This window comes from Lampris incognitus, chromosome 10 (genome assembly GCF_029633865.1).
Source record: "Lampris incognitus isolate fLamInc1 chromosome 10, fLamInc1.hap2, whole genome shotgun sequence".
Taxonomy (NCBI): domain Eukaryota; kingdom Metazoa; phylum Chordata; class Actinopteri; order Lampriformes; family Lampridae; genus Lampris; species Lampris incognitus.
The window spans coordinates 32,834,309-32,856,997 of record NC_079220.1 but is presented as its reverse complement, the minus strand read 5'-3'; the positions used below and the strand labels follow the sequence as shown (position 1 = coordinate 32,856,997).

The window sequence follows — 22,689 nt, the reverse complement described above, 5'->3', positions numbered from 1 at the left end:
CTTATGTGAGTTTCTTAAGCCCTATAGTTTCCTGGCCTGTTTTTGCCTTTTTTGACCACACCTTTCGCCTGCCGATTTCGACACTGTTGCCTTGTTATCTGATCACCTGTGTACTGACCTCGTTTTTGTTAAAAGGACTGATTTTTGTGAACTGAGACTGAGTCTGCGTTTTGAGTCTAAGCCTGTGGTTCAGTACTGACAGTACGAACTGGCCATAACATGGATTCAGTGGACTCAGATACAGTACGCTCTGTGCTCCGGGCACAGGTTCACAAGATCCAGAGTCAAGATGAACAGATCAGTCTTCTTTGCCATGAAGTGAAGGAGCTGACAGACCGTCAGGAGTCCCTCTTGGCAGCTTTCGGAACCCAGCTCAATCATCTCTTTGACCAAATGCGGAAGATGCAGAACCCGCCAGGCTCTGGTGAGTCGACCCCGGCGACACCTCCTAGTTTTGGGTCCGATGCTGCTTCTCCAGCGCCCGCCACTCCGTCCCTTCCTCTCCACCTTTCCAGACCAGAATGTTTCTCCGGAGACATAGGTGACTGCAGAGCTTTTCTAACCCAGTGTGATTTGCATTTTGAGCTTCAGGCTGCTGCCTTCGCCCCTGACCGCTCAAAGTTTGCATATATTATTTCTCACCTGACTGGGAGAGTGGAGGCCTGGGCGACGGCAAAGGAGTCGGAAATCACCTGTCTGCAATTCACTGTCACTGTTCTCCAAGACCTTCACCCAGATCTTCCAGCAGACAGCCCCTGTATGAGATACAGCCCGAGCCATGGTGAGACTGCGACAGGGTAAGAAGAGGTTCTCTGATTACGCCATAGAGTTCCGCACTCTAGCAGCAGAGAGTGATTGGAACCAGCCAGCCGGACTTTTTGACACTCTCAAAGACCAATTAGCCCCCCCCTGGACCTACCTGCAGAGCTGGATTCCCTTATAGCCCTGGCTATAAAGATTGACAAGCGTCTGTATGAGAGAGAGAGGCAGAACCAGACCCTGCAGTTCCCCGCTGTTCCAGCGGAGGCAACAGGTCAGCAGCTCTTCTCTTTCTTCCTGGTGATACACTCCTCCTGCTGACTCTATTGTTATGTCTGCACACATCGACAGTGCTGCATTTGACTTGGCGCTGTTCTATTGTGCTGGGATCGATTGGTGATGCCTGCGGGCTCTGGGTTGTTTGATTGTGACGCTGTGTCAGTCAAAATAAACAATGCAACACAGAGGTTGTGTCGAGCGACAGCGCTGTGTCCTGACGTGCTTTCTAAGCACAATATCTATCACAGCGCCTCCGCCAGACACGGATGAATCTATGCAGCTTGGCCGAACCCACCTGACCCCAGAGGAATGCCAGTGACGAGTTTCAGAGGGTTGCTGCATCTACTGTGGCCAACTGGGCCACTTCATCGCCTTCTGCCCATTAAAAGACCGGGCTCGCCAGTGAAGGTGAGGGCACTGGTGAGCCGTACTTTGATTGTTTCTAATCCCTCTCGTTTGCAACCTCTAGTGTCTCTCATCTCCCCTGCGTTTTCTCTTAAGCATCCAGTCCTAGTTGATTCCGGCTCAGATGCTAACCTAATGGACTTTGATCTAGCCAGGAAGCTGGGCCTCAAAACCTTCTGCCTCAATCAGCCGCTGGATGCCAGGGCCCTGGACGGCAGGCTATTATGTAAGGTCACCCATCGCACTCAGTCACTGCACCTGTCTTTTCCCGACTCTCACACCGAAAGAATCAGCTTTCATGTCTTTCGAGCTCCTCAGCACCCACTTATCCTGGGGTACCCCTGGCTCACACTCCACAGCCCCCATATAGACTGGAAAACAGGGCAGGTAATTTCATGGGGAAAGACTTGTGCAAAGAACTGTTTCTCACCCTCTCAACCTTTCTTCTCAGAGCTTCAACCTCCTAACACCTCCCAGAACTTCCCCAGCCTGGATCCAGAGTTTCCTGACCTTTCCCGGGTTCCTGTCTGCTACCATGACCTTAAGGAGGTTTTTAGCAAGGCCCGTGCCATATCCTTGCCTCTACACCAGGCCTATGACTGCGCCATTGACCTGCTCCCTGGAACTTCACCACCCAAGGGTCGCCTGTATTCCCTGTCAGCTCCTGAAACCCAGACCATGAGAAAGTACGTTGAGGAATTCCTGGCTGCAGGGATTATTCGGCCTTCCTCCTCTCCCGCTTGCGCTGGGTTCTTCTTCATGGACAAGAAGGATAAAACCCTGCGGCCTTGCATTGACTATAGAGGACTCAACGAGATCACTGTTCACAACAGGTACCCCCTCCCTTTAATTTCCACTGCTTTTGAACTACTAAATGGTGCTAAGGTTATCACTTAACTGGACTTAAGGAATGCTTATCACCTAGTTAGAATAAGGGAGGGGGATGAACAGAAGACAGCATTTAACACTCCCAGTGGCCATTACGAGTACCTGGTCATGCCGTTTGAACTTACCAATGCCCCAGCTGTCAGGCCCTGTTGAATGACGTCCTCTGGGATATGCTCAATGAGTTTGTTTTTTGTTTACCTGGAAGACATCTCAATCTTCTCCCCTGATGAGCAAACTCATATTCAGTGCGTCCGGCGGGTCCTCCAGCGCCTCCTCCACCACCAACTCTTTGTCAAAGCTGAGAAGGGTGAGTTTCACGTGCCCTCCGTGTCTTTCCTGGGGTTCATCATGTCTGAGGGGGAGGTCAGGATGGACCCAGAAAAGGTTAGCACTGTTGTGGATTGGCCCATTCCCACTAGCCATAAGGAGGTTCAACGATTCCTGGGGTTTGCTAACTTTTACAGAAAGTTCATCAGAAATTTTAGTTCTGTTGCTGCCCCCCTTCATGCACTGACCTCGTCTAAGCTTAGCTTCCAGTGGAACCCCCGGGCTGAGCTCGCTTTCCAGAGACTGAAGACCAGCTTCACCTCAGCTCCTGTCCTCACGTTGCCTTACCTGTAGTTTGTGGTGGAGGTGGATGCCTCCGATGTGGGGGTGGGAGCTGTTCTCTCTCAGAGGTCGGTTAAGGACAATTAGCTACACCCCTGTACCTTTCTGTCCCGCAAGCTGTCGGTCTCTGAGAGAAACTATGATGTTGGCAACCGTGAGCTGCTTGCCATCAAGGTGGCATTGGAGGAGTGGAGGCACTTGTTGGAGGGGCCGAACAGCCTTTTCTCGTCTGGACGGATCATAAAAACCTTGAGTACTTGAGGACGGCCAAGAGGCTCAACTCTCGGCAGGCAAGGTGGGCTCTCTTTTTCAACTGGTTCCATTTCACCCTGTCTTATCGCCCTGGCTCCAAGAACTTAAAGCCTGATGCTCTCTCCCGTTTGTTTCCCTCCGAGAACTCTTGTAAAGATCCTACTCCCATTCTTCCTCCCTCGTGTGTTGTGGGTTCTGTCACTTGGGACATTGAGAGAAGGGTCAACGAGGCCAATGTGAACTGTCAACCTCTGGCCGGCTGCCTGCCGAACTGGCTGTTTGTGCCTCCTGTCTTGTGTTCACAGGTCATCCACTGGGCCCACTCTTCCCGGTTATCCTGTCACCCTGGAGTACGCAGGACCTTGTTCGTCATACAACAGCGGTTCTGGTGGCCGGTCATGGAGAAGGAGGTGACAGAATATGTGGCAGCCTGTCCGGTGTGTCTCCCGACGCCCAGCTTCTGGTCAGCTTCGCCCACTCCCTGTGCCACATCGACCCTGGTCAGACATATCCGTGGACTTTGTGACTGGTGTCCCCCCTTCCGAAGGTAACACCACCATCCTCACAGTGGTGGATAGATTTTCAAAGATGGTTCATTTTGTTCCCTTGCCCAAGTTGCCCTCGGCCAAGGAGACAGCCGAGGTGATGCTGCGTCATGTTTTTCACCTCCATGGCTTCTCCAGGGACATTGTGTCTGACTGGGGCCTGCAGTTTGTGGCACAGTTCTGGCGGGCTTTCTGTTCACTCCTGGGAGCATCCGTCAGCCTCTCATCTGGCCACCATCCCCAAACCAACGGTAAGACAGAGCGGCTGAACCAGGAGCTGGAGACCAGCCTGCGTTGCCTCGCCTCCCAGAGCCCCAACACATGGAGCAGTCAGCTCACCTGGGTTGAGTATGCACACAACTCTCTCCCATGTTCCTCATCTGATCTCTCCCCTTTTCAGTGTGCCTATGGATATCAACCTCCTCTCTTCCCTGCCCTGGAGAGGGAGGCCAGTGTGCCCTCTGCGCTGGCTCTGGTGCGCCGCTGTTGCCACACCTGGGCCCGGGCCCGACGCACCCTAATCCGCAATTCTGAGCGTTGCAAGAAGGCGGCTGACCGACGGTGGATCCCTGCCCCCACTTACAGGAGCAGCCAGAGGGTATGGCTATCCATTAAAGACCTGCCTCTCAGAGTGGAGTCCCGGAAACTCGCTCCCAGGTTTGTGGGGCCATTCCCTATTTCCAAGGTCATTAACCCACTTGCTGTCAAGCTCAAAATCCCCAGAGCCATGAGAGTCCACCCATCCTTCCACGTGAGTCAGATCAAACCGGCCATAGAAAGCCCTCTGGTCCCTGCCACCAGGCCCCATCCCCCCCCCCCCCGGTTCGTCGATGGTGGCCCTGTTTACACTGTCCGCAAGCTCATGGCGGTCTGGCGTCGGGGCCGGGGCTCCCAATACCTGGTCGATTGGGAAGGACATGGCCTGGAGGAATGTTCCTGGGTCTCGGCCAGCAACATCCTGGACCCCTCCCTTATCCGAGACTTTCGTCGAGCCCACCCTGGCGACCCTGGGCCATCTGGAGCCGGCCATAGAGGGAGGGGGTACTGTCACGCCCCGTCTGGATAGTTAAGGTATATTTTGTTTCTCCCAGTGTTCTTTGTCTTGTACTTCCTGTTTTATTTTGATACTCACCTCTTGTCTCGTTTCAGGTCCTTTACTTTCTGCCCTCATGTGTCTCCCTCTGTGTGATTACCTGCCCTGCCCTAATGCGTTGCAACTGTGTCTCATTGTCTCCCCTCCTCCAGAGTATATAGTCTTAGTGTTCCCTTCCTTCTGTGCCAGTTCGTCTTGTTCCTTGTGACAGCGTTCCAGCATTTTTTCCTTGCGTGAGTTTCTTAAGCCCTATAGTTTCCTGACCTGTTTTTACTTTTTTTGACCTCGCCTTTCGCCTGCCGATTTGGACACTGTTGCCTTGTTATCTGATCACCTGTGTGCCGACCTCGTTTTTATTAAAAGGACTGATTTTTGTGAACTGAGTCTGCGTTTTGAGTCCAAGCCTATGGTTCAGTACTGACACTGCAGCTGCCCACTGCTCCTAGCTACACAGCTGTTCTGATCAGGCCTGCCGCCATTGTAGCCGGTATGAGACTCGAGAACAGCAACGGGTGGATCGTGTTACAGTGCGGGCACTTGTGGTCCCAAGTGTGCCACTGGAGGAGATGTCACCAACCAAGGTAGGGGAACTCCAACGTCTGGATAGCCACCTGGGACCCGTGATACGTTGGCTAGCACATAAAGAGGTCCCAAATAGAGTGATGGCAGGTCCCCACTCCCCCACCACCAAGGCATTGCTGGGACAGTGGAATTCACTCATGCTTCATGAGGGCTGCCTCTATCGCGTGTGGGAAGAACCAAGGAGGGGAGGCAGTACCTGGCAACTAGTTGTTCCCCACGCACTACAACAACAAGTGTTAAGCACAGTTCATGGCCTGCCTGGAGTGGGACACTTCGGCATTACCAAAACTCTGCGGCGGCTGCAGGAAAGATTCTACTGGGGGAGGTGCCGGCGAGACGTGGAGCGGTTCTGCCGTAACTGCAACACCTGCAATGCAAAGAAGGGGCCAGCTGGGCAATCCCAATCCCCCCTGCAGCAATACAGGGTGGGGGCGCCCATGGAAAGAATTGGAGTGGATGTGGTTGGGCCATTCCCCGTGACAGAGGATGGTAATCGTTACATTCTCACAGTTATGGATTATTTTACCAAGTGGCCCGAGGCCTATGCCATCCCTGATCAATCTACAGCCACGGTGGCAAACTGCCTCATTGAAGGGATGTTTACCCAGTTTGGGGTGCCAGATGAGTTGCACAGTGACCAGGGGCTCAATTTTGAATCCCAGGTGTTTGGGGAGATGTGCCAGCGCCTTGGGGTGCGGAAGACCAGGACCACTCCCCTACACCCTCAAAGTGATGGCCTGGTTGAGTGGTTCAATCGGACTTTGGTCAAACAACTCGCCATGCTCACGGCGAGGCATCAAAGGGATTGGGACCGCCATCTGTCCCTGGTACTCATGGCATACCGGTCGGCCATTCAGGAGTCTACGGGGTGCACCCCAGCTGCACTAATGTTTGGTCGGGAGCTACGGACGCCTGTGGATCTGGTCTTTGGCAAGCCGCCAACCCCACCAGTACGAGGGCCGCCGGGCCAGGACTATGTAGACGCACTACAGGATCGGATGGAGGCTACTCATCAGCTGGCTGGAGAGAATATGGCTTCTGCAGGGGAAAGGCAGAAGAGAGCCTATGGTGTACATTGCCACCGCAAAGAGTACCAGCAGGGGGACAACGTATGGGTGTATAACCCGCGGCGAAAGAAGGGACGGTCCCCAAATCTGGACAGCAACTGGGAGGGGCCCTGCCTCATCCTGAAGAGGATCTCAGAGGTTACCTATAGAGTGAAGCTCCACAGCCGCCCTCAGATAGTCATCCTTCACCAAGATCGCCTCGCACCTTACTTAAGCCGGGACAGCGACCAAGCCGGGATTGAAAGTGCGGTAGGAGGAGGTAGGGTGCCAGACTCCTCTTCCTCTGTAGACCAGGCTAACGGGGTCCAGGGAGGGGGTAAGGACACTGCTGGATCAGAGCCAACTTCCCTGGATGTCAGCAAGGAGCAACCATCAGAGCACCTTGTTTTGGGCCAGGGAGGGGGCAGGGACACTGGGTTTACAGAGCTGCCCTCCCTGGCCACGAATGGAAATAGCGATGACGTCGACGGTGGGGGCTCAGACCCAGCGGATGCAGAGCCGCCCCCGTCATCCATCAGCAACCTGCAGCAAGGAGCATCCCGGGAGGGGAGAGGTGCTCGGCGGAAGAAACCCTCATGGTGGGATGGACCCATCCACATGGGATTTGGGTTAGGCCAACGGGACGTTGGTCTTTCAAGGAAGGGGGCAGTGTGGCGCAGAGCCCTAGAAAGAGAGAGTTGCGTCAATGAGGGGTCAGAACGCGAGAGGGTCACGTGGTTCATGTAGCCGCCGAATAATTCCAAACGAAGCTTGGCGGGTCATTTAAATGAACTGCTTTGCCGCGATTTCTGGTAACTTCTAACCAATATTTTCAGATTTTTACATTTATATATAGATATAGATATATTCCAACGTGACACATACGCTATGCGCACTGTTTGGAACTATCCGGGGCTCCCATGATCCGCCATTGCTGTGGCCCATTGACGTCTAAGGAGTTGACGTAACTCTCTTTCTAGGGCTTTGGTGTGGCGAATTCTACTAGAGGGTTCCTGCTCCAAGTTCATTTGCATATTACCCACGATGCAACTGAAGTGTCGATGTTTTGGTTATGTTGTGGGATATTGAACATGTTAAAAACGGGCATATCTGTTACAGATAGCGGGGATGTGATGGAAGGTAATGGGGACGTTATGAGAGAAGTCGTATTAGACAACATGCTATTTCCCACCATGAGCGTAAAGAGTAGGCAAATACATAAGGTCGCTTCTGTGGCCAAGAGAAGGATTAGGCGGAGACCAATACGAACTTGTGTCTGTTATGACTAGCTTGGGTTACGGTCATTAAAAGCTTGCTTGTTAACTCTGAAAGGTTGGCTGAGAAGTCTTATTATTTGACCACGTCACACTATTTTTGTCTGTTGAACTATACAAAAGCATAACCCGCTGGCTCCTCCATGGTTATCAACCTATCTGTGGGCACACGGCGCCAGAGGAGACGCCGTGCCGCTGACGGAGATCATTACATATTGTGTGTGTGCGCGTGTGCGCGCCTCGGTGTCACGCTTTCAAAATAAAAACGTCAAATTTACAGTTTTTTTCTCCACTGCGGTAAAAATGTTGGCTGGGGCAAACACAACTGCAAATGCAACATTTGAAAAAAAAATTCCAATGCTGGGCCGTCCCTCCCGGTTCCTGCGCCATAGGTTACACGTTTTTATGAGGCTCGTGGTAAATATGTCTGCAGTAAACTGCATAACCTCAACGAGGTGCTGTTGCAGGTCAATACATGCACAGCAACTGTATCAAGCCGGAAGACGAGAGGAAGAAGGAAAACCATATCGTGGTCCTGTTGCCGTGCAGAAAGAAAACACAGGCAACCTCTCATCCAGATGGGCAGGTTTAAATGTAGCGCCTTCAACTGCGAAAACTCTAACCTGTCTGATGTCAAGTTTTTTAAGTGAGTATATTCTGGAAATACTAGTTCGTGAAATTCAGTCTTTTTTATAAGAATGTTTTTTTTAATTAACGTTAGCCAGCTCAGGACATAACGGGGTTAGACGACGAGAAGAAAGGAAATGCCTCGGTTTAAAACAACGCCTTTAAAAACAGCTTGTTTTAGCTTCTTTAATAGATAAATCAGTTCTTTGGACATACGGCTAAAGAGAGGAGGTAGAGTTGCTTTCAAAATGTGGTTCAGTCACCTGTTATTTTCTTGTAGACAATCAGATGAAGTAATAGTAAATTAGCAAGTATAGTATAGATTTACAGCACAATTGTTGCTAAAAGTTGCGTTTTGCGTGTGTGAGTTCACTTGTTGACAAGGTCATCTGTAGTTTTATCATTAGTTTGCCATCACTGCAGGTTCCCGCTGCACAATCGTGCGAAACTTAAAAAATGGCTCATCAAAATGAAGTGGAAGGACTGGACTCCATCTCGTTTTTCTGTCTTGTGCATAAACCACTTTGAAGAGCAACACATTGACAGAACCGGCAGGTTCATAAAGCTTCGGCCAGATGCGGTCCCCACCATATTCTCCTTCCCGGAAAAAGGTAACTGGAAGGTATGTATGACGTCATCCCGCAGACCGACGGACGAAGCAGTTGGACGTTTTACAGTTTTATTTAGTAGACATATAACATCCATCCATTATCCAAGCCGCTTATCCTGCTCTCAGGGTCGCAGGGATGCTGGAGCCTATCCCAGCAGTCATTGGGCGGCAGGCGGGGAGACACCCTGGACAGGCCAGGCCGCCAGGCCATCACAGGGCCCACACACATACACTTTCACACCTAGGGACAATTTAGTAAGGCCAAGTCACCTGACCTGCATGTCTTTGGACTGTGTGTGGGGATATATACACTACCGTTCAAAAGTTTGGGATCACCCAAACAATTTCGTGTTTTCCATGAAAAGTCACACTTATTCACCACCATATGTTGTGAAATGAATAGAAAATAGAGTCAAGACATTGACAAGGTTAGAAATAATGATTTGTATTTGAAATAAGATTTTTTTTACATCAAACTTTGCTTTCGTCAAAGAATCCTCCATTTGCAGCAATTACAGCATTGCAGACCTTTAGCATTCTAGCTGTTAATTTGTTGAGGTAATCTGGAGAAATTGCACCCCACGCTTCCAGAAGCAGCTCCCACAAGTTGGATTGGTTGGATGGGCACTTCTTTGAGCAGATTGAGTTTCTGGAGCATCACATTTGTGGGGTCAATTAAACGCTCAAAATGGCCAGAAAAAGAGAACTTTCATCTGAAACTCGACAGTCTATTCTTGTTCTTAGAAATGAAGGCTATTCCATGCGAGAAATTGCTAAGAAATTGAAGATTTCCTACACCGGTGTGTACTACTCCCTTCAGAGGACAGCACAAACAGGCTCTAACAGGTACTATTTAATGAAGATGCCAGTTGGGGACCTGTGAGGCGTCTGTTTCTCAAACTAGAGACTCTAATGTACTTATCCTCTTGCTCAGTTGTGCAACGCGGCCTCCCACTTCTTTTTCTACTCTGGTTAGAGCCTGTTTGTGCTGTCCTCTGAAGGGAGTAGTACACACCGGTGTAGGAAATCTTCAATTTCTTAGCAATTTCTCGCATGGAATAGCCTTCATTTCTAAGAACAAGAATAGACTGTCGAGTTTCAGATGAAAGTTCTCTTTTTCTGGCCATTTTGAGCGTTTAATTGACCCCACAAATGTGATGCTCCAGAAACTCAATCTGCTCAAAGAAGTGCCCATCCAACCAATCCAACTTGTGGGAGCTGCTTCTGGAAGCGTGGGGTGCAATTTCTCCAGATTACCTCAACAAATTAACAGCTAGAATGCCAAAGGTCTGCAATGCTGTAATTGCTGCAAATGGAGGATTCTTTGACGAAAGCAAAGTTTGATGTAAAAAAAATCTTATTTCAAATACAAATCATTATTTCTAACCTTGTCAATGTCTTGACTCTATTTTCTATTCATTTCACAACATATGGTGGTGAATAAGTGTGACTTTTCATGGAAAACACAAAATTGTTTGGGTGATCCCAAACTTTTGAACGGTAGTGTGTATATATATATATATATATATATATACACACACCGGCCACTTTATTAGGCACACCTGTCCAACTGCTCGTTAACGCAAATTTCTAATCAGCCAATCACATGGCAGCAACTCAATGCATTTAGGCATGTAGACATGGTCAAGACGATCTGCTGCAGTTCAAACCGAGCATCAGATTGGGGAAGAAAGGTGATTTAAGTGACTTTGAACTTGGCATGGTTGTTGGTGCCAGACGGGCTGGTCTGAGTATTTCAGAAACTGCTGATCTACTGGGATTTTCACGCACAACCATCTCTAGGGTTTACAGAGAATGGTCCGAAAAAGATAAAATATCCAGTGAGCGGCAGTTCTGTGGGCGAAACTGCCTTGTTGATGCCAGAGGTCAGAGGAGAATGGCCAGACTGGTTCGAGCTGATAGAAAGGCAACAGTAACTCAAATAACCACTCATTACAACCGAGGTATGCAGAAGAGCATCTCTGAACGCACAACACGTCGAACCTTGAGGCAGATGGGCTACAGCCGCAGAAGACCACACCGGGTGCCACTCCTGTCAGCTAAGAACAGGAAACTGAGGCTACAATTCGCACAGGCTCACCAAAATTGGACAATAGAAGATTGGAAAAACGCTGCCTGGTCTGATGAGTCTCGATTTCTGCTGCGACATTCGGATGGTAGGGTCAGAATTTGGCGTCAACAACATGAAAGCATGGATCCATCCTGCCTTGTATCAACGGTTCAGGCTGGTGGTGGTGGTATAATGGTGTGGGGGATATTTTCTTGGCACACTTTAGTACCAATTGAGCATCGTGTCAACGCCACAGTCTACCTGAGTATTGTTGCTGACCATGTCCATCCCTTTATGACCACAGTGTTCCCATCTTCTGATGGCTACTTCCAGCAGGATAACGCGCCATGTCATAAAGCTCGAATCATCTCAGACTGGTTTCTTGAACATGACAATGAGTTCACTGTACTCAAATGGCCTCCACAACCACCAGATCTCAATCCAATAGAGCACCTTTGGGATGTGGTGGACCGGGAGATTCGCATCATGGATGTGCAGCCGACAAATCTGCAGCAACTGCGTGATGCTATCATGTCAATATGGACCAAACTCTCTGAGGAATGTTTCCAGTACCTTGTTGAATCTATGCCACGAAGGATTAAGGCAGTTCTGAAGGCAAAAGGGGGTCCAACCCGGTACTAGCAAGGTGTACCTAATAAAGTGGCCAGAGAGTGTGTGTATATATATATATATATATATATATATATATATGTATGTATGTATGTATGTATATATCAATACAGATGCAGGAAACAAGTTTTAATACATAGCACTACAAGCCTGTTTCGTGCATCGCGCACTCATCAGCTGCTAATAAGTTGAGCTCCTCAACTCTCATTAGTTGAGCACTTCTATCAACACCATTGACGGTTTCGAAAAAAAACCGATATATATATATATATATATATATATATATATATATATATATATATATATATATATATATAAATCCTGGATGTCCAAACATTTTCTTAAATGTAATGATGAAAATTTTTGGACATCCAGGACTTTGGTCATTCTGAGGTCATTCTGTTTGGTCCCGAAAATTCCATCAGTCCGTTTGCTACTAATCTTGGTGGTCTTTCAGGTAGTCTTAAGCAGGCTGCTAGGAATCTTGGGGTAATATTTGATGCTAACCTCAGTTTTGAAAATCAGATTAAACATAAACATGTTGTTCAGTCATGCTTTTTCCAACTCAAGCTTATCTCCAAAATTAGGTCATTTTATCAATTGCCGATTTGCAAAAAGTTGTATGCGCTTTTTTTTCATCTTTTCTCAGCTCGGCTACTGTAATGCACTTTATTCTGGTATCAGCAAGAGCTGACTCCACCATCTGCAGTTGGTACAAAATGCCGCTGCTTGGCTCATTACTGGGACAAGGAGGTATGACCATATCGCTCCTGTGCTTGCCTCCCTACACTGGCTCCCTGTTATATTTCGAATTGATTCTAAAATTTTACTGCTCACCTTTAAGGCTTTAAATGGTAATTCTTCTTTATACATCTGTGATTTATTAATTTGCTGTGTTCCCCCCTCGACCATTAAGGTCTGCAGATGGAGTCCTGCTGGTTATTCCCAGGTCTCGGTTGGTTACAAAGGGTGATCAGGCTTTTGCTGTTAGAGCCCCCACACTATGGAACTCTCTTCCTACTGAGCTAAGACAAACTAAGTCTCTAGCTTCTTTTAAATCTTGTCTTAAAACTTTTCTTTTTATGAAAGCTTTTACAAATGTTTGATATTTGTTTTTATTTTTACTGTTTTTATTTTTACTCTTATTTGATCTTACTCTTATTCCTGCCTTGTCTGGTTTTATCTGTTTTTTTGTTGTTGTTTTTTTGTGAAGCACTTTGTAACATTGTTTTAGAAAGGTGATATATAAATAAAATTATATATATATCATACCAAGAGGGTCCTGGGTTCAAACTCCAGTGTAGTCCAACCTGTGGGTCGTCCTCTGTGTGGAGTTTGCATGTTCTCCTCGTGTCTGCGTGGGTTTCCTGCGGGGTCTCCGGTTTCCTCCCACAGTCCAAAGACATGTAGGTCAGGTGAATTGGCCGTACTAAATTGTCCCTAGGTGTGAATGTGTGTGTGTTGGCCCTCTGATGGACTGGCAGCCTGCCCAGGGTGTCTCCCCGCCTGCTGCCCAATGACTGCTATAATAGGCTCCAACATCCCACAGCCCTAAGTAGGATAAGTAGCTTGGATAATGGATAGATGGATGGATGGATGGATATAATATGTGTGTGTATATGTGTGTGTGTGTGTGTGTGTGTGTGTGTGTATATATATATATGTATATATATGTGTGTATATATATATATATATATATATATATATATATATATATATATATATATATATATACACGCAGCAGATGGCTGAAAAGATCAAGACCAAGTGGACCGATCCTGAGGTGAGTCCACAAAGACCAAGCTGAATCCTAAAGCAAGTCTCATCGTTACATCGTTAAATGTATATATATATATATATATACATATATACACACACACATATATATATATGTATATGTATATATGTGTGTGTATGTATATATGTGTGTGTGTGTGTGTGTGTGTATATGTGTGTGTATATATATGTATGTATAAATAAAAAAAAAATATATATAAAACTTTGTCAAAAGAAACACTCAACGGTAGGGAACGTGCTCAACAAATGAGCAAAATAATCCAGTGAGTCAAGTAAATTCTTTATGAGACAGTACAAGCCTGTTTCATGCCATAAGCAATCATCAGCTGTCAATAATATGTATATATAATTTCTTTTGGGAAACCGTCAATGGTGTTGATGAAAGTGCTCAACAAATGAGGAGCGGAATATTTAGATGGATGCAGGAAAAAAACTAATTCATAGCAGTACGCTATGCATGAAACAGGGTCCCTGGGACAGTCTACTCTAGGGTGCTGGAAAGGAGGCTCCAACTGATTGTCGAAACTTGGATTCAGGAGGAACAATGTGGGTTCCATCCTGGCCGTGGAACAACAGACCAACTTTTTACCCTTGCAGGAGTGCTGAGGATGGCATGGGAGTTTGACCAGCCAGTCTACATGTGTTTTTTGGACTTGGAGAAGGCTTACAACCGTGTACTCCGGGGCACTCTGTGGGGGGTACTGCGGGAGTATGGGGTACCGGGGCAGTTGCTACAAGCCATCCGGTCCTTGTATAACCAAAGTGAGAGCTGTGTCTGCATTCTCGGCACAAAGTCAAACATGTTTTCGGTGGGTGTTGGACTCTGCCAAGGTTGTCCCTTGTCTCTGATTCTGTTTGTGATATTCATGGACGGGATCTCAAGGCATAGCCAAGGTGAGGAGTGTGTCTATTTTGGGAACCTCAGAATTGCATCTCTGCCCCTCGCAGATGATGTGGTTTTGTTGGATTCATCAGAACACGACCTCCAACGCGCACTGGGGCGGTTTGCAGCTGAATGTGAAATGGCTGGGATCAGAGTCAGCACCTCTAAGTTTGAGGCCATGGTTCTCTACCAGAAAATGGTGGATTGCTTCCTCCGGGTTGGGGATAAGTTGTTGCCTCAAGTGAAGGAGTTCAAGTATCTCGGGGTCTGGTTCATGAGTGAGGGTAGGATGGAGCGGGAGATTGACAGGAGGATTGGTTCAGCATCAGCAGTAATGCGGATGTTGCACCATACCGTTGTGGTGAAGAAGGAGTTGAGCCGGAAGGCAAAGCTCTCAATTTACCAGTCAGTCTTCGTTCCAACCCTCACCTATGGTCATGAGCTTTGGGTAGTGACCGAAAGGGTGAGATCGTGGATACAAGCGGCTGAAATTAGTTTCTTCCGTAGGGTGTCTGGGCTCAGCCTTAGAGATAGGGCGAGGAGCTCAGACATCCGGAGGGAGCTCGGAGTAGCGCTGCTGCTCCTTCTTGTCAAAAGGAGCCAGTTGAGGTGATTCGGGCATCTGATTAGGATGCCTCCTATGCGCCTTCATTTGGAGGTTTACTGGGCACGGCTAACTGGGAGGAGACCCTGGGGTAGACCCAGAACTCGCTGGAGGGACTACATATCCAATCTGGCCTGGGAACACCTTAGGGATACCCCAAGAGGAGCTGGAGGGCGTTGCTGGGGAGAGGGATGTCTGGAGTGCCCTACTTAGCTTGTTGCCCCCGCGACCCTACCCCGGAGAAGCGGCTGAAGATGAATGAATGAATGGATATATGTGAAACTTTTCTGGCTTGAGGTCTAATATATGTTTTAAAGAATAGGTGGAATTAAAGTATATATGGATAAAGAGGATATTTTTTATGAAAAGAAAAACAAGGATAGAAAAAATGTTAACTCTTTATATGGTAAAATGCAAATGGTCAAGAAAAAGACCGCATATTGTTCAAATTAAGAATGAACTTAAATACTATTTCAAATCTGCCAAATGTTAAAAATAAAAAAGCCATTAAGACTTTGACAATCTATATGTTGCCATGAATAGATGTTTCATTTTTTTTCCATTGTCCCCTGCTGTATTGTTTATAATTTGTTTTTTTTTTGTTTTATTTTTATGTTTATGTTCTGTTTGTATTGTTTCCTGAATTGTTTTAAATAAAGTTTGGGAGACGAAAAAAAGTTGAACTAAAGACATCAGTTGACTGTAGGAACATCTTTGTTGGCCTTCCACGAAGGCTGCCCTCTGTCCAATCTATGATGTCACTGGCATATGAAAAACAAAATCCTGAATCTTTTGTTGATAAATTTTCTCATTTAGAATTAAAAGAGCTGTGCAGCACCACTTTGCCTAATGGCTCTGCAACTTTCTTTTGAATTTAGTTTGAAATCAACCCAAGAAGTAGGCGATATAAGGTAAGCTGCTGGAGTTTGTTATAATCTTTGTACAGTTAAAATACACAACTGATTGCTTGTGGTCAGATTTGATTTAGTTCTCCTTAATCAAATTCATCAAATATTCTCCCCAAATAGAGCTTCAGTAAATCTGAGCTGGCGTTTGTTAAATCACTTAAAATCATGCACACAAAGAGAAGTGTGATAAGTAAGCTGGCTTTATTCAAGTGTACTGTTAGGCACCAGCAAATAAGGAAAGCCGAAAAAAATGGACCCTGCCTCCACTAAACACATTCAGTCCATACTGTGACCCCTTCCAGAGGCAAGGTAAATTTATTTGCATAGCACATTTCAGCAACAAGGCAATTCAAAGTGCTTTACATAAAACATAAAAGGCATAAGAAAAGCAGCATGAGGCAATAAAAAACAAATACAAAGAGTAAAAGTTTTATAAAGGCAGTGGAAAACAGGAAAGCCTTCAGCCTTGACTTGAAAGAAAAAGAGTTGTTGCAGACCTGCAGTTTTCTTGGGCGGCATGGTGGCCCAGCGGTTAGTGCTGTCGCCTCACAGCAAGAAAGTCCTGGGTTCGAATCCTGGGGGGTCATCCCAGGTCATCCTCTATGTGGCGTTTACATGTTCTCCCCGTGTCAGCCATGGGTTTTCTCTGGATGCTGCTGTTTCCCCCACCAACAAAAAGACAGGCATGTTAGGGTTAATACTCTTGTCTGTGCATCTGACTGAGCCATGGCAAGATGAACTGGAGTTGGTCCCCGGGCGCTGCACGGTGGCTGCCCACTGCTCCAAACTACACAGCTAGGATGGATTAAATGTAGAGAAACAATTTCCCCACTGGGATTAATGTTCTCCCCGTGTCTGCGTGGGTTTCCTCCAGGTGCGCCGGTTTCCTCCCACAGTCCAAAGACATGTAGGTCAGGTGAATCAGCTGTACTAAATTGTCCCTACGTGTGTGTGTGTGTGTGTGTGTGTGTGTGTGTGTGTGTGTGTGTGTGTGTGTGTGTGTGTGTGTGTGTGTGTGTGTGTGTGTGTGTGTCAGCCCTGTGATGGTCTGGCAGCCTGTCCAGGGTGTCTTCCCGCCTGCTGCCCAATGACTGCTGGGATAGACTCCAGCATCCCTGGAACCCTAACTGGGATAAGCGGCTTGGATAATGGATGGATGGATAAAAAAAAAATTAAAAAAAAGTTCCAGATATGTAGTGCATAAAATCTGAAGCTACCTCTTCATGTTTAGTTTTGACTTCGGGGACAGAAATCGGACCTGTCCCAGACGATCTGAGTGCTCTGAATGGTTCATAGTGTAGCAGTAGGTCAGAAATGTATTTTGGCCCTAAACCATTCAGTGCTTTATAAACCAAGAGCAGAGTTTTAAAGTCAGTTCTTTGATGGACAGGAAGCCAATGTAGTGACCTCAGGACTGGAGTGATGTGATCCACTCTTTTGGTCTTAGTAAGGACTCAAGCAGCATTGATCGATTTTTTTTCTAGTTAGGCATGTAAAGATGCTGTTACAGTAGTTGAGTCGACTGAAGATAAATGCATGGGCATGTTTTTCCAAATCCTGCTGAGACATAAATCCTTTAATTCTTGATATATTCTTCAGGTGATAGTAGACAGACCTTGTAATTCTCTTCATGTGGCTATATAAATTCAGGTCTGTGTCCATGACTACACCAAGATTTCTGGCTTGGTTTGTGGTTTTTAACATAACTGATTGTAGCTGAGTGCTGACTTTTAATTGTTCTTCCTTGGCTCAAAAGATGATTACTTCAATTTTAGCTTTGTTTAATTGAAGAAAATTATGAGACATCCAATCATTGATTTGTTCAATGCACTTACTCAGTGCTTGTATGGGGTTATAGTCCCTTGGTGATATGTTTATGTAAATCTGTTTGTCGTCTGCATAATTATGGTAATATATTTGTTGTTTTCTATAGTCTGAACTAATGGGAGCATTTAGATGTTAAACAGAAGCGGCCCCAGAATGGAGCCTTGGGGAACTCCACAGCTCATTTTTGTATGCTCAAATTTATAATTACGTATAGACACAATGTAGTCCCTGTCCTTTAAGCAGGACTCAAACCAGTTAAGTGCTGCTGCTCTGCTACATTTTGCAACATAAACCACAAATCTGTCCTTCACCTTTTCATTTGTTAGTAAATCTGACTTCTTATAAAGAAATAGAATTGGTTTGAGGTGTTGAGAAGAAGCTTTTTTGTGACCCAGAAGAAAATCAAAATTTTAAAACTCAGTGCACAGGATGCTTTGTGCTTGGGATGACAACAAACCAGTTTGGAAATGGAAAAATTAGAAGTCTATCCTTTCACCGTTTAGACATGGTTCTGTTAAAAAAAAAATTTCTGGTTTAGAAGCCCAATGATATGATGCATTTATATAAATGTACACTAATTATATGAGTGTTATTTGCCTTTCTGAGCATTTAAGTTCTGTCAGAGGTGTGTGTGTGTGTGTGTTGGTTCATTCGTGTGGAAATACAAGTGTTTGGCATCAATATGATTGGTAAATAATCACAATTTGTAGAAACTGATCATAATGAACAAAACAACTAAAAATGGCTTGTTTCCTTTTATTCTGGACATAGCCATTCACGCCCGAAGCCTCACAGACAAAACCAGCTCATGATCAATCAACAGCAAAAGAAAAGCCAGATGTTCATAACCAACAGTCAAGCCAAACAAACGAAGTGGGGACTAATGAACCTGTTGAGTGAGTAAAAGACAGCCATGTTTTTTGTCCTTCTTAGATGCTTCCCTCAACCAGATCATTAGGCCCGTGGCACAATATTAAGTTCCACAGTATGTTGATCTGATATTGAATCATTATATCTTCATTATTGTTATGTTTTACATTTTAATAATTTCATGCTACTTCTTTTTTTTTATTGGTGGCTCTCTAATATGCAAAAAAATGTGCATTTCTGTAAAGTCAGTTGTTAGCAACTCTTAACTGGAATAACAACCTCAAAACAGTAAAAATGTCCAGTTTTTTTTGATTATTATTATTATTGGAAATAGAAGGGGCGGCACGGTGGCGCAGTGTTTAGCACGATTGCGTCACAGCACAAAGGTCTTGGGTTCGAGCCCCGGGGTTGTCCAACCTTGGGGGTCATCCTCTGTGTGGGGTTTGCACGTTCTCCCAGTGTCTGCGTGGGTTTCCTCTGGGTGCACTGGTTTCCTTCCGCAGTCCAAAGACATGTAGGTCAGGTGAATCGGCCATACTAAATTGTCCCTAGGTGTGAATGTGTGTGTGTGTGTGTGTGTGTGTGTGTTAGCCTTGTGATGACCTGGTGGTCTGTCCAGGGTGTCTTCCCACCTGCCGCCCAATGACTGCTGGGATAGGCTGCAGCATCCCCGTTACTCTGAGAGCAGGATAGGCAGTTTGGATAATGGATGGATGGAAAAAGAAGGCTTTAACAAATGGCTAAAATGTTCATCCTTAATAAAAATAAATAAATAAATGAATAAATAAGCAAATTACAACTAAGAAGTTTTGTCAAGAGAAAACTCAGATCTTGTTTTAGTTTTGTGACAATCTGCTTTTCAGCTAATTAATGTGTTCTACTTATTGCTGCTGTGGACCAGTGGCCTAATGAAATCTACCAGATGGAGTATCTTAATGGATGAATCTCTGGCAAAGATAGAATCCTTTCCGTATTTCTTCCATGGGGATTACTGTATACCACAGGTAAATTACTTACAACCACTTTCTGATCTTTATTTTTATGACATTTATGGACCGATAGTCCACTTGTCCTTGTCTATGTGTAATTTTCTACATTTATTGGTAGGACATTCAATGGGCTGCAGATGATCATTTGATTGTAAGTTGTCAACGTGTTGATTGAGTACACTATTTTAGCGTAGTTTTACAGGAATTTGAATTTTTCAAAGTGTATTGTAATGCTGTTTTGGATTTTTTTCTAGATGGAGTGTGAAGATCCTGACAAGATCATAGAGGTATTCCAAGAGGAGTAAAGCCTGTCATATCAATTAACACTTTGAAAACGTCATTTTGGCACAACAGACCTGTATTAAGTACAAAAATAATTCAGACGACTATTCTCCTTAACGCGTTGTGTCATCTTAGGTGAAAGAGCCCTGGCAGTGGCTCAGCCTGGATGTCAGGGGACCTTTGCCCTTAACGCTGAATGGGCACACATTCATTTTGACTGTGACAGACTACTATTCCAAGTGGGTGGAGGCCGTGCCCATGCAATCTTGCCTCTCTTCCCATATCACAAAACATATCATGGACATCATCTCCCACTTTGGTTACCCATTCAGAATCCTGTCTCGGCTTCCTCACGACATAGTAGGAAAGGTGAGCTCTTTGAACTGCCCACATTACTGTGTGTACAGAACCCGTGTGTCATTTGCAATAATGCATTGTTTTACTGAATAATTAACTTTGGGATGGCCAGTACATCGCTGTTTGAATGAATCCATATGTCAGATCAACACAGACTTGAGAGAAAAACTGAAGATCCACATGTCTCTAGTGGTCCATCATCAACAGACTGGGACCGCAGATTGGGTCACCCAACGTTCAATTGACAGGTTTCTGAGTTTAGCTTTTTAAAATCTTAAAACGTCTTGATTTTTCTTTTTTATATTTCAAGTTTATACAATGCAAAAGGCTTTCTCTCTAATGCTCTCCAACAGGATGGTGAATGAGCTAATAGAGCAGCATTCCACCGATTGGGATGTCTTCCTCCCCGCCAGGGTTTTCAATCTGTGCTTCAAAGAGCACTCAGAGACTAAGGAGAGGCCTTTTTCAAGGCTATGCTGCAAGGAGCTACAGCCTGTCCAGACTCCCAGAGGACTGAATGTAAGTGTCTTCAGATATCATTGGTTAAAACAGTCCTTGAGTTTGAAGATCAGATTCTGAAAGTTTATGCTAAAACAAAATGGTTTTCTTGTTCTCGCTACTTTGTCCCACAGCTCAGTTACAGCAATGTCCGGGAAAGTACATTTGTCATCCGTTAGATGTTTGAGATGCAGGATGTATGGGAAAACTGGTTTTGGAATGATGCTGGAGGAAAAGAGGCCGTCACTCAAGTGTCACACAAGCATCCACCCACCGCTGACTAAACTCCCACAGCATCCTTTCCATTCATGATGACCCATTAAATTTTTTTTAACTTTATGTAAACTGTATGTAGGACTTTTCCCATTTTTTCAAGCACACATTTACTCAATACTTATGCAAATTTTTGTTTTTTTGTTCATTTTTGTATCACACTTTTTTAAGATGTGATGTACTTTGGTTGTCCTTGCTTTTGAATTAGGAGGAAACAGGATTTAGGTACTCCAAATATGTGTAAAGAAAGCTATTATGAATTTAAAAGTTGCAACAGACTGTACAAGTTACATCAGAAAACCAGTGATTTAATCAAGACTACTTCAGAGGTGCCAACATTGAAAAGTTGAAAACCAAACAGCAAGGGTGAAAAACCAGAATTTGCCCATAAAAACCAGAACATGGTCCTCGGTGGTGAAGTGAACTCAAAAAAAGTACCTCAGACCATTCTAATGTATTGTCGTTGATTTGTTATTTATTTCAAATGTGCATTTGAAAGGGTCAAACAGCAGTCGGTGAATTAGGCTAGAACTACTACATCAAGTACTGTACATTAAATTACTGTATATTTGCTCCACTACAAGGCACAGCACTGTTCCTTTAAATTGGATGCTATTAGACAGTTTTCCAAGGTAAGAGAAAAGCTAAAATTTTTTTAGGGTGGGTTTAACCATCACTTTACATAGGGAATTCCTTATAGACTATTAGATGACATTAGGTCAGTATTTACATCGATCAGCCACATTAAAATCACCTGCTTAAACCAGTTTTTTCATGATTAAAAATGCTTTAAACTGTATAAACGTGTCTATAAACACTTAATGTTTCATTATATGATATGTGTACTTATATTGTGTGTACTTATGTGTACTTTTACTCTTGAGACCCAGCAATTCATTTTTGTCCACTGTAGTAGACGTAGCGTTTTTGCTCATATCTCTCATACTATACATGCCACTGTATTCAGTCCTGTTTTCCCCTAAAGAGGACAACTGTGCTTTTAAAATTACATCACATGTGGGGGAGTTGTCTACTACAGTGAACATGTAAAATTTGAACAAAATCAAGTTTTAACATGTTTTTCTTTGCAATGTGTGTTTTACCACCCCAACACTTAATTAATATACAAAAAATAGAAATTAAACATTATTTTTCCTGGTTCTCAGGAGGCTACGCAGATAATCATAAGTGAATTGCATTCTAAAGTTAAATTTTAAAATGAAAATGGAAATCGTGTGAACTCATTGGGAAGGGGTGGGGGATGCATTGTTTTATTTAAATATCTTGGTACGTACTGGTGTTCATGATGACGTCTATGTTAACAGGTGCTCCAGGACCTGTAGAATTTTTTATATTTAAAAAAAATACAAACAGCCATATTTAAAAATGCATGGCATCTAATCCTACGTCAGTTTCACTCTTCTTCCCTCCATTGGAATTACATAGTACTGCATGTGGTGAAACCCCATGCATTTTGAAATATCCCCCTATTATGTTGTGAAAAAGGGCGGCACGGTGGCCCAGTGGTTAGCGCGGTCGCCTCACAGCAAGAAGGTCCTGGGTTCGAGTTCCGGGGTAGTCCAACCTTGGTGGGTCGTGCTGTGTGGAGTTTGCATGTTCTCTGTGTGGGTTTCCTCCGGGGGCTCCAGTTTCCTCCCACAGTCCAAAGACATGTAAATCAGGTGAATTGGCCATACTAAATTGTCCCTAGGAATGCATGCGTGCGCGCGT

At 45.2% G+C, this 22,689-nt stretch overlaps 1 protein-coding gene across 1 annotated transcript; it reads left to right on the top strand.

The window, feature by feature from the left end:
• The first annotated feature begins 393 nt into the window (after positions 1-393).
• Positions 394-22,187, top strand: zgc:153292 (uncharacterized protein LOC100003014 homolog). Its single transcript, XM_056288401.1, has 15 exons — positions 394-424; positions 1,895-2,083; positions 2,537-2,715; positions 4,138-4,335; positions 5,381-5,411; positions 8,282-8,378; positions 8,783-8,981; positions 18,461-18,585; positions 19,461-19,563; positions 19,667-19,699; positions 19,803-19,835; positions 19,966-20,199; positions 20,332-20,435; positions 20,541-20,706; positions 20,820-22,187. Exons 1-15 carry the CDS (start codon positions 394-396, stop codon positions 20,862-20,864), a joined length of 1,767 nt encoding a protein of 588 aa, XP_056144376.1. The 3' UTR covers positions 20,865-22,187.
• Positions 22,188-22,689: the final 502 nt, after the last annotated feature.